At 38.5% G+C, this 17,065-nt stretch overlaps 1 protein-coding gene across 1 annotated transcript in view; it reads left to right on the top strand.

Annotated features, from left to right (window-relative positions):
* Positions 1 to 17,065, top strand: part of tnks1bp1 (tankyrase 1 binding protein 1) — a 36,654-nt gene that overhangs the window by 18,299 nt on the left and 1,290 nt on the right. Inside the window, exons 4-9 of the mRNA XM_016241073.1 lie at positions 8,428 to 8,537; positions 13,318 to 13,450; positions 13,928 to 14,093; positions 14,326 to 14,462; positions 15,245 to 15,393; positions 16,455 to 16,546. Of these exons, the coding sequence (XP_016096559.1) occupies positions 8,428 to 8,537; positions 13,318 to 13,450; positions 13,928 to 14,093; positions 14,326 to 14,462; positions 15,245 to 15,393; positions 16,455 to 16,530 (771 nt within the window). The 3' untranslated portion in view covers positions 16,531 to 16,546. The remainder of the gene's footprint in view (positions 1 to 8,427; positions 8,538 to 13,317; positions 13,451 to 13,927; positions 14,094 to 14,325; positions 14,463 to 15,244; positions 15,394 to 16,454; positions 16,547 to 17,065) is intronic.

The raw sequence follows: 17,065 nt of genomic DNA on the forward strand, positions 1-17,065 counted from the left end.
CATTTGCGATATTTCGATAATTTCGATATATCGTGCAGCCCTACAGTTAATCATGCTGCTCAAGTACTTGAAGTCGACATGAAATCAAAACTGACACTATTTACGTTTTTAGTTGCTATGCCATTGCTAGATGCTTAAATGTGTTCAGCTGTGGAAGTTTAAAAAAGTACACGCTGCCATTCAAATGTTTGTGATCGGTAATTTTTTTTTTAAGTCTCTGAAAAAAGGCTAAAATACAGTAAAATGATCAATATTGTGAAATATTATAATTTTTTAATGATTAGAAATAAAACGTTTTCTATTTTAATATTTTAAAATAGAATTAAACATAAAATATAATAAAATGTAATTATAACGTAAATGTGATTGGAAAAAAATTCAGCAGACATTATTACAGACAGATTTCATTGTCACATGACAATTCAGAAAAAGATATTTATTTGAAACAGAAATGTTTTGTAACATTGTAATCCTGAAAAAAAAGTATCACAGGTTCCAAAAAATATTAACTGTTTCCATCATTGATAATAAATCAGCACATTAGAATGATTTCTGAAGGGTCATGTGACTCTGAAGACTGGAGTAATGATGCTGAAAATTCAACTTTGCATCACAGGAATACATTACATTTTAAAATATATTAAAATAGAAAACTGTTATTTTAAATTATAATAATATTTCACAATATTACTGTATTTTGGATCAAATAAATGCACCCTTGATGAGCATAAGTATCTATCTATCTATCTATCTATCTATCTACTGTATCTATCTATCTATCTATCTATCTATCTATCTGTCTATCTATCGCAAAATGTGTTGTGAAAGCCATTTCATACAAATATTCCTATCAATTACCAAGCATCTTTATTTTATACTTAGAATGGCTACTACAGAGTTTCTTATCCTGTGTGATTATTTAGTGTGTAATAAATGTCCTCCAGTTAAACCTGTACTTACTTTAAGCGTAACAGCTGGTGTCAAGTAGAGTTTATTGCATACACACACGCTATGGCTCATATTAGACAAACACAGCCTGTTAGTCATGACAAATAGTCAAACTAATGCACAGTGAAGTATAAAGCACCTGATTCAGCAGTGTAGTTTGCATAAGGGTTTTGTGGTTTAGAGTTTCTCTTCCAAAGTTCACAGATACAGAAAGGTTCCCACATAAAACTTTTTCCTATTTTCTCTCTCAGTCCGTCTCTATTTTACTATTTCAAATGCAGTGACACATAAATGTCCTTGATCTTCTTTCATCCCTTCCCCCTTCCTCTCTCTCTCTCTCTGAGGGATGTTGTCACTCATTTGAGGGCTGTGTCTGTTTCCGGTACCTGTTCGTACCTGCAGCGTGTCAAGCGTAAGCAGTGGGCTTGCCGGAGTGCTGCTATGTTTTTCCATTGAGATCTGGGGGAATTGCACAAGAGTGAAGCTTACGAGACTTTAATATCTGAGTGTCAGAAGATTGTATTCCCAGATTTGTGTTTCTACCTCATCTAAACAAGAAGAGAAGTTCAGCTGCAGAATGGATTGACATTAAATGCGTTTTGCGGAGGAAGGTGCTAGAAGAGCGTCTAGGATTGATTGACAACCTGAAGTGCTTTCTGTGATGGGCATTGACATAAAGTCTGGTCCAATTTGGAACACAAATCAAGATGCCTACAGAGATGCCGATGCATGTTGGCTATAACGCCCTCTAGACCTCATATCTGGGATTTTTCCCAAAAAACGAGCTGTTTCCTGCCAGATACCATTGACTTTCTCAACATACTCTGTCAGTTGAGTGAAATAAGATGCAGTTCTTGGGTAACAAACTGTCCGAGGCGCAGACGCAGGTGTCGGGATGGGTGGGCAACATGCGTCGCTCGTTACAGGAGGCGGTGGAGTTGATGTCGGGTGCTTTGGAGCGTGAGGGAGTAATCGAGGAAGAGGAGGATGAAGAACGAGTGGGAAGGTTTGAGAGGGCCATCTCACCGCTGAGAAGTTTTGCGGCTCGTGGTCGACAGTCTCTTCGAAATCTCTCTCGGCAAAGTCGGCAGCGTTTTTCCCTGCGCAAACGCACGACTGCGTCAAACTCAAATAATGTAAGACTATGCTGAAAGTTTTCTGCTCTTTCTTCTGTTTCTTCTTGCTCTGTCATCCAATCTTTAAGGCATTGCACTTTCTTTAAAATATCTTCAATAGTCCATTCACAAATGTTTTTACTGCATGCTCTCAAAATATGCATAAAGCATTGCTTTGTGAAAGATTTGGTGTTGATTGAAAAAAAATCTCCCGAATGGCTAAAAAAGCCCTAATAGTGCCTAAATTGATGATGCTGAGTTAAAAAAAAAATAATAATAAAAAACACTCTATGAAAACTTTCCATGCCATACAGTTTTTTCACTAAATAAGAATGAAGATTTTTCAATTTATGTATCAAAATAACAAAAGCAGTCAAATGTCAAAAGTTTTTAATGACAACAATAAGTATTCAAAATATGTCATGTAACTTACAATCTGTAAAGGACTGGGAAAAATTTGTTCAAATATCCCATTTATTGTCATAGAACATTACAAAATATGCACGATAAGCATTTTGAATGTAGTAAAACACCCGCAGATGTAGCAGAAAACATCTGGGTCATGTTTGCGTTTTCTTCTGTCATTGGTCATAATTATAACTATATAATTATATAGGCATATACTAATGTCTTCAGAATCATTCATGCACATGAAAATAGGCTGAGAGTTAAAGAAAGAGTCATAATCTGGGATAATACAAAGGGATAAATACAAGACTTCTTCACCTTACAAATGGTTATCAGAAGCAAAAATGCTACAAATGTATTTGCAAGCGTGACGTGCTCGAGCAAAACAGGCACTTGTATTTGGAATCTGCACCCCAAAATTAGTATGATACAAGTATTGCATTTCATTCAGCAAATATAATGTTATTATTATTATTCATTAGAATCTGATTACAATTGCTGTCGCTGCACATGCATGAGTCAGTGTGTTCAGATCTGATGCTGTTAAACAGGATGCGAGTTCTTCTGGAATAATTCGGAATCTCGAGCTGTCTAGGCTTGTTTTTATTAACTCGTAAATTTGCTCATCCTCTCATTTTGGATCTTCTTTATCCTATGTAACGGAGGCCAGCGGTAGGTGCTGTGCAGGTAAACCTCACTCCCCTGATTTCAAGAGACGCACTAGCGACTGACGCTAGTGGCTGCAGTCTTTAGCCTCCTTTTTAGTGCGTCCGCCTCCCATGCCGGAGACCCACTCGGAGCGAGAACGAGGTGTGGCGGTGAGGACCCGGGGGAGAGGGGTTACATTGGTGCCGTGACCCTGATGGGAGGGAGGTTTAGGGGGGTGAGTGTAACGGAGGCCAGCAGTAGGTGCTGTGCAGGTAAACCTCACTCCCCTGATTTCAAGAGACGCACTAGCGACTGACGCTAGTGGCTGCAGTCTTTAGCCTCCTTGTTAGTGCGTCCGCCGCCCATGCCGGAGACCCAGGTTCGAGACCCACTCAGAGCGAGAACGAGCTGTCTGACCCGGGAGAGAGGGGTTACACCTAAATGCATCTCTGTCAGTCATGACAGGTCTTGATCCACCCAAAACTCACAGAATTCAATTTGGTGAATATGGCACCCATCCCACAGACATGTGTGGGTGAGTGTAACGGAGGCCAGCAGTAGGTGCTGTGCAGGTAAACCTCACTCCCCTGATTTCAAGAGACGCACTAGCGACTGACGCTACTGGCTGCAGTCTTTAGCCTCCTTTTTAGTGCGTCCGCCTCCCATGCCGGAGACCCAGGTTCGAGACCCACTCGGAGCGAGAACGAGCTGTCTGACCCGGGAGAGAGAGGTTACACCTAAATGCATCTCTGTCAGTCATGACAGGTCTTGATCCACCCAAAACTCACAGAATTCAATTTGGTGAATATGGCACCCATCCCACAGACATGTGCGTGTGTCTATACAGAGGTTTTAGATGGACATACAAAAGTTTGGAGTCTGTAAGATTTTTAAATGTTTTTGCAAGAAGTCCCTAATGCTCACCAAGGCTGTATTTATTTAATTAAAAATACAGTAAAAACAGTAATACTGTGAACAATTATTACCATTTAAAATAACAGTTTTCTATTTTAATATACTTTAGAATATAATTTGAATATATTTTAAAATGTAATTTATTGCTGTGATGCAAAGCTGAATTTTCTGCATCATTACTCCAGTCTTCAGTGTCACATGATCCTTCAGAAATCACTCTAATATGCTGATTTGCTGCTCAAGAAATGTTTTATTATCAGCATTGAAAACTGCTTAATATTTTTGCCTAAACGGTGATGCATTTTTCATCAGCATTCTTTTATGAACAGAAAAGTTCAAAAGGACAGCATTTATTTGAAATCTTCTGTAACATTTTAAATGTATTCATGTCAACTATAATTTCTTAAAAAAAAACATCTTACTGACTGCAAACTTTTGAATGGTAAAATTAGTCTGAATAAATTTTGATGGCGTATTTTAGTTCAGTAGTTGCTGCATGACTCATGGATTGTTACTAAAATATCACTGGATGACTCTAATGGTGCTCAGAACAGCAGAGCAGTCATTTAGTCCTAAATTTCCCTAGTGAGTAACTACACAAATTAAAGATGCACATCAGCCATGTTTACATGCACATTATTTTCCAATGTACATGCAAATTCTGGTTAAAGGGATAGTTCACCTAAAAAAATGAAAATTCAGTCATTAATTACTCACCCTCATGTCGTTCCAAACCCATGAGACCTTCGTTCATCTTCAGAACAAAACTGAAGATATTTTTGATGAAATCCGAGAGCTTTTTGACCCTGCATTGACAGCAAGGGAACTGAAGCGTTCAAGGCCCAAAAAAGTAGTAAGGACATCATTAAAATAGTCCATGTAACATCAGTGGGTCAACCGTAATTTTATGATGCTATGAGAATACGTTTTGTGTGCAAAGAAAACAAAAAAACGATTTTTATTATTCAACAATTCTTCTCTTCCCTGTCACCGCCATTCACGAGAGTACCACGACTCATGAGTGTGGTGCTGCTGACATAGAACTGTAATCACTTTTGCTGTAGATTATTCCTGACAGCTGCAATAAGGCTCCTATTCCTGTGTGTAGCCCAAGGAGGGCTCCTGTTCCTGAGTTTAGCCCAGAGTGGGCTCCTGTCTCCACGTCAAGCCCAGGGAGGGCTGCTGTTCCCCCGTTAAGCCCAGAGAGGGCTCCAGTTCCTAAGTTTAGCTCAGAGAGGGCTCCAGTTCCTAAGTTTAGTCCAGAGAGGGCTCCAGTCACCGAATATGGCCCAAAAAGGGCTCCAGTCCCCAGATCCAGCCCAGAGAGAGCTGTTGTTCCCTTGTCCCTTTTTTTGGGGGGGGGGGACTATATGGCTCTGGCCGGAGGGGCCGGGCCATTAGCCAAGGCCACGCAGGCCGATCCGCCATGGCGCCCTGAGCTCCCTGCTCTGCCATGGCTCCCTGAGCTCCTTGCTCCGTCAGGGCTCCCCGGACTGTCTGCCCACCATGGCCTCCTGAGCTCCCTGCTCCGCCATGGCGCCCTGAACTGCCCTATGCGCCATGGCACCTTGAACTGTCTGATAGGCCCTGGAGGCCTTCAGTCTTGTAAGCCCGTCTCTAGAGGCCACCAGAGCGCCCACCCCCCCTCCCCGGTAGATGTTATGTGGCACTTGGACGTGCCTTCCGGGAGGGGGAGGTAATGTCAGACCTGTGTCCTGTCTTGTGTTGTTGTTTTCTGTCTATGTGCTGCCCATGTCTTAGTTTTCCCTCATGTATGCCCATTTTTGGTTATGTTCATGTTCCATGTCCTCATTGTTTCATTATTAGTTCATTAGTATCCACCTGTGTTTGTTAATTATCTCGTTTAGTTTGAGTATTTAAGCCCTGTGTTTTCCTGTATCTAGCGTCTGGTATTAATGTCGATGTTGTGTTTCTTGTGTGTCTCTGCCTGCCTTGTGTTACCCTTTTTGGATTGTGGATTAAAGATTGTGGTTTATCCTCGTCTCCGTGTTCTTCGTTTTGCCACAGAAGGCAACTGTGACAACACACATATATTATATAAACAAAACGTTTATTTTGGATGCGATTAATCGCGATTAATAATTTGACAGCACTAGATTGCCCCCAACCACTGTTATTAATATTTTGATCTAGTCTTTGTCATTATAATTTGACACTTATATTTTTCTCATACCAAAAGCATCTCACAGTTTCCCCCGGTTTCTAACTTCAACACTGAATACATCATACACAGCAACTTTAAGAGCCTCCAACTCCATATCAGTATAGAAGAGAAATGAATGATGGGTGTGATGCAGAAGAGGGGATGTTTATTGTGAGTAACGTGTACAGATCAGAAATACAGTCCAGCAGTCATTGTTGTATGTTTATGGGATTGTCTCGTGATGGACTGCACATTATTAGAATGAACATTAATGTGCTGCTCACAGAGAGCTTGTTTACGAGGAAGTGTTTTGTTTCCTAGTAACAATTCTTGTACGCTGACATGTTTTAAACAGCAGAGTGACGTGAAATTCAAAGTATCTGGTCTGTGTACAAAGATGTGTCTGGTTGATTGAGAGAGCGTTTGTGGGTTTGTTGTGTTTGTAAAGGACAGTTTCGCCCCTGTGATCATTAAAACATGTATGCCTGGATTGTTGGTGCTTTTCTGTTTGCAGCGTATGTGGTTTTGGGGTGTGTGTGTAAGCTGAGTGTGAGTTTTAACTCATCACTTAGCACCAAAATGATAGGAAAACTTTTAGTCATGCCTGACAACAGAATGTGAATTGAAATTTTCTGATCATCATTTTTTTTTTTTGCCTGTTTGAATTTGTATTTTGCCTTATGCATTATGCAATTCTGGTAAGACTTTAATTTAGGGACCAATTCTCCCTATTAACTAGTTGCTTATTAGCATGCATATCACTATATTTATTAGTACTTATAAAGCACATATTAATGCCTTATTCTGCATGACCATATTTTAGATCCCTTAATCCTACCCCATACCTAAACTTAACAACTACCTTACTAACTAATATGCAGCAAATTAGGAGTTTATTGAGGCAAAAATTATAGTTAATATTTAGTTAATAGTGAGAAATGGTTCCCAAAAGTGTGACTGCAAGTCTGTTATATGCAACAATATATTTTGAATGTATGTATAAATATTCTAGCCATTTGGTAAAATATTATCTATCATAAAAACACTGAGACCTACAATTATTTTGGTCTTCAGAGTTTCGTTTTAATGGCGTGACTCCAGGAATGTGTCGTGCCATGAGGTTCATGCATTATTGAAATTATGACAGCAGAAGAAAACTGTTTTTTTTTTTGTCAGCTGAATCCCTTTGATCTAAAATATTTACCTGAGGATTTTGAGGTAATATTTCACATGGCATGAAAGTGAACAAATAAAATATTTCATATTTTATTAAGTGTTATATTTTCATATTTTATTTTGGTCATTGATATTCTTCTTCTTCTTCAATAAGTCAAGTCATAGGACGTTAACTTCTCTTTGGAATTTCTCGTTTGACTATAGTTGTGTGATTTAAATTATGTATTATGTTTCAATTTCAGATCACCATTTACTCATTTGGTGGTGCTCGTTTGTTCATTTTCTGCCAGCTAAACGTAAAAAAACATAAAACCTGCAACTTCAAGAAGTCTGTCCTCACAGTCCAAGATCTTTACATACTCCTTTGTGTAAATTAGTACTTTTTTGAGATTATTAGAAAGAGTTATTATCATTAACTAAAAACTAAGACTAAAAAGAAAACATTTTGGTTAATTGCAATAAAGCTTGAATGTAAATATTAGATGAAAGCAAACTCAAAAAAATGTATAAACTGAAATGTGCATGTTTAAGTTGCAAGTTTAAGTACGATATAAACTGAAAATAAATAACAATGTAATTTATCTGAACAATGTTATTTTAGTAGAATTGAGATACGATTGTAGATTTTATTAATATTTAGATTCTAAATATTTTAATATTTTGATTATATAATATATATATAAGATTATATATTTTATTTATTTATAGTACATCATTATACTAAATCAAAATGAGAAATCTCTAATTCAGAATATTAATTAAAGCTATAATCGTAGATAAGTAATAACACTGCTTTGAGGTGAGTCTAGAGTCTTTCTATACTGGTCTGAGCTGGTTTGGTGGTAGTCTTGGCAATCTGTTTATAAAACCCTTATGATCAACCAGCATGGTTTTCCTAGTGGAGCTGGTTTAGCTGGTTAAGAAGCCTGTTGGCTACACCAGCATCCACAGCCCAACATACAATGTGGCAACACGCTGGTGTTTTCAGCAGGACTTTACTGTAATCTGAGTATTGAAGTATGTGTATTTGTTTGCTCTCATTAAACCCTGCAGGGTCAGTTGAAGGACGGTGAGCCCGAGGAGGATGCATTTGCAGAACAGGACACAGAGAATCTAATCGGGGAAACCGACGAACAAAATGAAAACAACGACACTGTTGATGAGTAAGAAATATCTATAACATGATACATCATAATTTTCATTGCCACAATAAACATTTCTGTCAGGACCACTATCGTCAAAGATGATTGACAATTAGCATACAGTTTGGATTGGCGGTATGGTTCTGTTCTGGGCAAGAACTCCCTGCGCATCCATGCAGCCTAGCATGGATGAGAGCAGGGAGAGCAGCGGTAACCCCCCCAGGGTAAACAGAACAGAACCAACATACATGTATTGCAGATATCGTTAAAGTTCAATAATTTCATGTACACATTTTAGAATTAGTCTGATTCAAAGGAGAATCAGAAGGCTGAATCCCGACTGACAGAGGAGGAGCTGGGGATGGAGGAGGGTAATTAGCTATTGAGCAATGCGAAAACTGCTGATAATACTGAGGGACCTTATATATGAATGCTTAGATTGTCTCGTCGTATTCCTATAGGTAGCTGGGGATCAGCTGAGAGTCAGCTGATGTGAGCTTGACTAACGTGACCTGCCAGAACTAACGCTACACTTGATTTAGTTGTCTTTTGAACATCTGAGAATAGCATTAGATCAGTGTTGTGGAGCTACTAACTAAAACTAGCAAAGCTACTGACTTTTTTAGTCTCAAAACAATATAGTTTTTCCAGTAACACATTTTTATTTCCCCCGGTGTCAGGTGACTATATTGCTGTGTTTTTTATGTTCTGTGTACATAGGCTTGCAGCCGAATGAGTTTGAGGGAATAAAACTCTCAAGTCTCCTGAAATGCCCTTAACTAAAATTTTAGCAAATTTTGTTTAGATGATTCATTACACTGAACTGTTTAAAAAAAATGGAGTGATTAATCACTCATTATTTATTCATATCTTCTTAGTAGCAAAATTATTATTTTGTTAAATGCTGCTTTTTATGTACATGCTTATATTTAAATTATATAAATTAGGGTTTTATAGTTATATTAGTGTAAATTTATGTGTTCAACTTTGGCATCATCCTACATGAGTCACAGAGTCTAAATGTGGTGTAGGCAGACGACAGGATGAAGATTAAGAATGCACAGTAAACTTTATTGCATGACGAACTAAACCCTTAACCAAACTTAGCATAGCATTAACAAACTGAAAACACAGGCAGATAAATACAGAGGCAAGCTAGGAAAATGAACGACACACAGCTGGACAGAATGAACAAAATCATATCAATTACCATGACAACTAAGGACAGGCGGGGACTAGAACAAAGGAGACTGAACAGAAACAAACTAAAAGTCCACGAAAGTTAAATTAAGACAGAATTAACTGATAAAGTGTTACAACATGAGATACACATTGTTTTTGTGTCAGATAAATAATGTTTGTATTTATCAAAGAAATTACATAACTGGCTATGTTTCACTGATAGATCCAATAGCGCTTGTGAGTTCAAGCAGTGTTTTGTTATTATTTATATACTATTATAATTTATTTTCAATATTTTGAATTTGTTTTTAATTTTTGCATTTTGTGTTAAATTTTAGTTAGGTTTAGTTTATTTCTGCATTTTTTGTAGTTTTTTATGTCTATATCGTTTTTATTAAATTGAGTATATCAATTTAAGCTAAATGAAAATTATAAATGTTGCTTTGGCAAGAAGTCAGAATTCAGAACGAGCTTTATTATGTTTTATTATTATATTATTATGTTTACACACAAAGGAATTTGACTTGGTGACAGGAGCTTCCAGTGCAGAAGAAAGTACGGACATAGTGCAGACATGCATAGGAATTACACAGTAGATGTGGAATATAACACTAATATAAGAAAAAAATGAAAATTAAATAAATAAATATACTGAAGTAGAAATACAGAGGGGGGGAAAAACCTGAAATAAAATACTTTTTTATATGTTAACATTTATTTTTATTTTTATTGAGATAAATGTTTTTTATAGGTTTAGTTAACTATAAGTAACTATAACCCTGGTTTAAAGTATCTTTCCCAACACCGCATTATATGTACATTTAGACCAGGGGTCTGTACCATGATGGTGGCTGAACAAACTCAGGGTTACAGGATTAGTTTTGAGTTGACAAAACCAAACCACTCCAATCCGGCTTTGTTGGTACCATGAAGCTGATCATCAACTTTCTCTGTCAACTCAAGCTTGATCCTGAGTTAATGGAGCACGTTCACTTGAAAGTGTGACATCAGTAATGAACAGCCAATCACATGCCTTGAAACTGTGATTCAATTCTTGCGAGAGAGTCAGTGTGATTCACTACCAAAGATTAAAAGATTGAACAATATGAAGAATTTAAACACATTTACATGAGATGACACGATCGTTCCAGGAAAGAGGAAAACTTAAAGAAAACATCTTGCCATATAAGTGCAAGTAAAAGTAGTAAAGTTCGTTTATAGAGTTGATAATATTTATAGGTATAAAAACACTTTAAAATCTAAGCTCATATGTAGTCATGTTTAAAGCTATTGATTCTAAAACTTATTTATTTTTGCATATTATCTATAGGTTTATATTTATTTAAAGGGGTCATATGATGCTGCTAAAAAGAACATTATTTTGTGTATTTGGTGTAATGAAATATTGTACAATACTGTGATACCCTCTCCCGGCCGGAGCGACGAGACAAAAACATTCAAACCCATTACAAACGAGGCATTTGTTGCATCCAGTGGGGACATAATTACTGATTATAATGACTTATACTGTCTTTTTAGACTTTGCGTTGCATTGCATCGCGCCGCGTAAACATAAAACCCTGTCTGCATTTATGATCGGAGAAATGACAAACAACAAGTGCTACTCTACACTGTCCAAAACTCGCGTTTGAATCATCAGTGGCAAATCCTTTAAATGAAAACGTACTTACGTGAGTCAGAACTGCCGGCATTTTAGTCTAACGCTAATCTCCCAGGATCAGTAAACAGCCCTCCATAAAATGCGCTGGACACATCTGGATATTTGGGTTAAACTGTTCTGGAACAGTGTCGTAAATACAACAAACTAGGCATTTGTTGCATCCAGTGGGGACATAATTACTGATTATAATGACTTATACTGTCTTTTTAGACTTTGCGTTGCATTGCATCGCGCCGCGTAAACATAAAACCCTGTCTGCATTTATGATCGGAGAAATGACAAACAACAAGTGCTACTCTACACTGTCCAAAACTCGCGTTTGAATCATCAGTGGCAAATCCTTTAAATGAAAACGTACTTACGTGAGTCAGAACTGCCGGCATTTTAGTCTAACGCTAATCTCCCAGGATCAGTAAACAGCCCTCCATAAAATGCGCTGGACACATCTGGATATTTGGGTTAAACTGTTCTGGAACAGTGTCGTAAATACAACTTAACCACTGATTTGTAGTCGTGTCCTCTTTTGGAAGACCAAACTAAGTAGTTTCGCTTTCACAACGAAAAACACAGCGGCCTAGCGTGAGGGAAAGCCCCGGCTTAGCGTGTGCTGAGGCCGGGATAGAGTGAGCTGAGGCCGGGCTAGCGTGAGCAGAAGCCCAGGCTTAGCGTGAGCTGAGGCCGGGCTAGAGTGAGCGGAGGTGGCGGGGTTGAGAATGGCGCACCCGGCGGATCCGACGAATCAGCGGCAACTACATGTGACGGACCCCGGGCTGGATTCCGCTTCGTCCACAGTGAAAGTTGATGTATTTCCTCAGCGACCAGCACAGATCAGCTCCAGGCATGACAAAGCAGATATCGTCCTCTTTTGGAAGACCAAACAAAGTAGTTTCGCTTTCTCAACGAAGCACACAGCGCCTTCACGACATGGCTGCAGCGTCAACAAAACTACAGTGAGACTAAAAGTTACGCCTTCTTTCTTTGCGTGAACATTTGGGCGGTGTTATGCAAATCTTCCCACATAGTGAGGTAGATATGTGGGGGCGTGTTAGAACGAGCCGTTTTAGGTAGGCATGTTTGACTCTTAACTTTTATAAAGAATATCTCTTTGGATTTGAGACTTTAGTCTTTGCAACTTTACAGATCTTCTTTATGAACCAAGAGCTTGTAACACTTCAAAGAGAAAGGAAAAATTGAAATCGCATCAAATGACCCCTTTAAAATAAAAGCTTGATAATTACTATTAAACTAAGCTAGCTTGTGTAATGGATTAAGGGTATAATCATTAAATAAATCATATAAAATAATTATAAAAAATAAAAATCAGACATTTTATCTTTAAAAATGTTTTACTATGTAGCGTCCTTTAATTTGGAGTAAGAGAAACTGGGGGAGTGGCTTTATTGCGTCAAACATGTGTCACTTAAGCTGATTGGTCAGATTTCGGTTTGAGATCTCTAAACCAGAACATAACCTGCCCTGTAGCTGGTTACTATGGTGATGAACACCACTAAAAGCCAAGCCACTTTCATGGTACTTAAAACCAAGGATTGGTGCAAACTAAACTGAAACTTACCTGGCTAGCCAGCTAATCCGGCTTCATGGTACAGGCTCCAGGGCTGTCCAAACTCGGTCCTGGAGGGCCGGTGTCATGCAGAGTTTAGCTCCAACTTGCCTCAACACACCTGACTGGAAGTTTCTATGCCTAGTAAGAGCTTGATTAGCTGGTTCAGGTGTGTTTAATTAGGGTTGGAGCTAAACTCTGCAGGAGACCGGCCCTCCAGGACCGAATTTGGACAGCCCTGCTTTTGACTATCATCAGATGTCATCAGACATCTGTTTTGCTCAGACTGTCCCCTAGTGGTCATGAAAAGCATCAAACATCAGTTCTCTCGCTGTAGAGTTTACATGTGGGTTGATTTCATGTTTTTATCTGTTCAGTCACGCTACACAGGCCAGAATCAATCAAGTCCTACAGAGACTGACTCAGGCCAGACGACGAAATACATCTACTGATTCAGACACAGCAGACGTCCCAATTCAGGAGGAGCCCGAACCGCTACCGGTTCTTGAGGTACACTTCAGTTATGATTTTATCAGATTTTTATATATATATACAGTATATGTATATATAAATGTTTTTATATTTTTATTTATTTTAATTTATATATATTATGTTTATATTTAGATTATTTTTATTTATTCATGTATTTATATGCATTATATACACTACCATTCAAATGTTTTAAATCCATTATAAGTTAGGATTCATTAAGTTTTTGTTCATTATGTATTACAGTAATAAATTGTAATGCACGAGGATCATTAGAATTTTCTGCTTAACAGATAAAAATGTCATAAGAATTCATACTAATTTATCTAGAATTCATATCTATTATATTATACTCAAGTCTTTTAAAATAATATAAAACAATCTTTATACTATAATTATTTACATTTGTATATATAATATAAAAATAATATAATATGATATAAAGAATTGTGTACTTGTGTTAATGTGTGTATTTTTGCATGTGAAATGCTGGATTAGACTGCAGCTCCTCTACCGGACTCCAGAGTTTTCCGTTCAAAGGTTGATCTGGGGAAGAAACGGAGCATAAAGCGTTCCAGACCGTCTCGTTCTATACGACAGAGAGTCGCCCTGCCCTCTCTGACAGAGGGAACGCAACCCGACTGGAGGTTCTGTGACTCCACAGGTCATATCATACATCTTATCATATAGCACAAATAAAAACAATTTATTAAGATGATGTCCCGTGCAGAGCAGTTTTTATTTTTAACACTGAATCATAGTTACATTACGTTACATTTTTAGTGGGAATTTAGTGGGGTAGAGTCTAAATCCTTTAGAATCTGTATGCTTCAACTGCAGAAATTCCACAAACCTTTATGTCAATGATTGATTAGACAGAAAACAATATATTACAGAAGCAAAAGATCAGTGGTCCAATGGAGCGGACTCTGAATCAGAAGAGGAACCGTCCCAGGACGTCACGTCCTCTCCAGCCCCGAGCCAGCCCAAGAGAGTCCCTGTGTTTCCTGGGATGGACCCATCTGCCCTCAAGGTATGTCCCTGCTGGTATATGTCTGGTTTTAGGTGCTTATGGGAAGTCGTGGCCTAATGGTTAGAGCAGGGGTGCCCAAACTCAGTCCTGGAGGGCCAGTGTCCTACAGAGTTTAGCTCCAACCCCAATTAAACACACCTGAACAAGCTAATCACTAGTATTAATCACTAATACTAGAAACTTCCCAGCAGATGTGTGGAGACAAGTTGGAGCTAAACTCTGCAGGACACCGGCCCTCCAGGACCGAGTTTGGGCACCCCTGGGTTAGAGAGTCGGACTTGTAACCCAAAAGTCACGGGTTCGAGTCTCAGAACCAGCAGGGATTGTCGGGGGGGGGGAGTGAATAACCAACGCTCTCTTCCACCCTCAATACCAGACTGATGTGAGACCCTTGTGTGTGTGTGTGTGTGTGTGTGTTCGTGTTCACTACTCACTGCTGTGTGTGTGTGTGTGTGTGTGTGTATGTGTGTTCTCTTTGTGTGTGTGAAGGCACCGAACCCCCAACTGCTCACCGGGCACCGCAGCAAAAATGTCTGCCCACTGCTCCGGGGGTGTGTGTGTGTGTGTGTGTGTGTGTGTGTGTGTTCGTGTTCACTATTCACTGCTGTGTGCGTGTGTGTGTGTGCGTGTGTGTGCGTGTGTGTGTGTGCACTTGGATGGGTTAAATCCAAATTCCGAATATTGGACACCATACTTGGCTACACGTCACACTCGCACTTTACCTAACTAAAGTCCCTCTGAAGTCACACATCAACTCTTCATGTCTCGTTTTTCTCTCGCAGGCCCAGCTAAAGCGGAGAAGTGGAGTTACAGAAACAGTAAATCCAACAGAAGCGCAGACGCCTCCGTCTGTCCCCACACGCTCTCCCCGCACACCTACCAGGTCCTTCGGCCCTAGAGTGCTGCCCCCTGTTGACGCCAAGGACAGTGGGTACGTGTGACCAGAAACTTTCAGTAAAAACGATTTATTATTGCTTATGGAATGTGATGCAATCACATTTTCATTGTCAGATCAATGTGTTTTATAACTCTTAAGCTGATTTAACCCTATAGAGCCTACTGTATTATATTTGATACATTTCTAAGGCTTCTAAATGATCAACATGATCAAAACCTTGCTGAAAAACCTGTCGTTCACAATTTACTACATGCTTTCTGTCGTCTGATTGATAGTTCCTACTTTTTAGCTAGTAAAACAAATTTTATTATAATTGTAAAAACATCTACCATCAGATCATGGTTCATGTGTATTTTTGCTGTGAAATCTTTACTGATTTTTATGAAGTAAATGTAAGAATAACTTTCATATTGTTAGTAATATTTATAGTATATTGATGAACACTTTCTGGACTGATGCAACTTAGGTTTACTTGATTATCCATAGATCATTGTTTAGAAAAATCCTGTTAAAATGTGATTATTAAATATGATCATCAGGCTTTTGAGGAATTTTTATTTGTTCATCTCTCAATCACCATTGTATTGCATTGCATTATATGATTTAAAACTACCATAAAACTAAACATTTAAATATAATATAACTAAGTCATATTATTAGGAGATATAGAGTGAAAAATTATATTTATATGCATTTTATGTAAGTAGTCTGAATAAAATCGAGGGTGTTTATTTCCTCCATATTCTCACTACATCATATTAAATGAGGTATAAAATCCTGATGCACCAATTATGATATTCAACAAAAAACACACGCAAACATTTTTCTAATTTGTCTAAAGGTTCAAAAACTGTTCCATTTCCAAAAAATTAAATAAAAAGTTCTTTCTGACTATTATTTCATATGTCAAGCTTTAAAGGATTCATTTCATAGTGCTGCTTCAGTGTTTTATTATCTTTGATGCACATCATGTTTTACGGTGCCACATATTATGATGCTTCATTTAGCACATTTGTCTGAATACGCCATTCAGATCATTCTTATTACATTCATCATTATGTCAAATGTAATTATTGTGATTCATGTAAATCCAGGTCCGGCTCTTCACCCTCCTGGCTGCTTGAGCTCAAATCCAAGAAGCGAATGAGTCAACCTGAAAGTGAAGCATGAAGCTCGTGAAGCTCAGGTCTGTGTATTTGCAGGAATCACCGATCCAGTTCTCTGATTACATAAATAATGAAGCTTCTTGAAACTTTCCTGAAAATCCTGGAATATTTGCATTATATTTGTTCCCTTCATCTCCAGTAGAGGGAGACAAAATCCACATATATATCACTTAATTTAGTTCTTCTTACAGTTTCAAGAGTACATTAAATGATGTTTGTCACAGCCATATCATCCTGTAGCCCAAGACTGGTTACCCACTGAAGCTAAGCAGGGCTAAGCCTGGTCAGTACCTGGATGGGAGACTAGGTTGCTGCTGGAAGAGGTGTTAGTGAGGCCAGCAGGGGGTGTTCACACTGTGGTCTGTGTGGGTCCTAATGCCCCAGTACAGTGACGGGGACACTATACTGTCAACAAGCACCGTCCTTCGGATGAGACGTTAAACCGAGGTCCTGACTCTCTGTGGTCATTAAAAATCCCAGGATGTCTTTTGAAAAGAGTAGAGGTGTGACCTCGGTATCTTGGCCAAATTTGCCCATTG

Source organism: Sinocyclocheilus grahami, unplaced genomic scaffold (assembly GCF_001515645.1).
Source record: "Sinocyclocheilus grahami isolate Dianchi unplaced genomic scaffold, SAMN03320097.WGS_v1.1 scaffold609.1, whole genome shotgun sequence".
Lineage (NCBI taxonomy): Eukaryota > Metazoa > Chordata > Actinopteri > Cypriniformes > Cyprinidae > Sinocyclocheilus > Sinocyclocheilus grahami.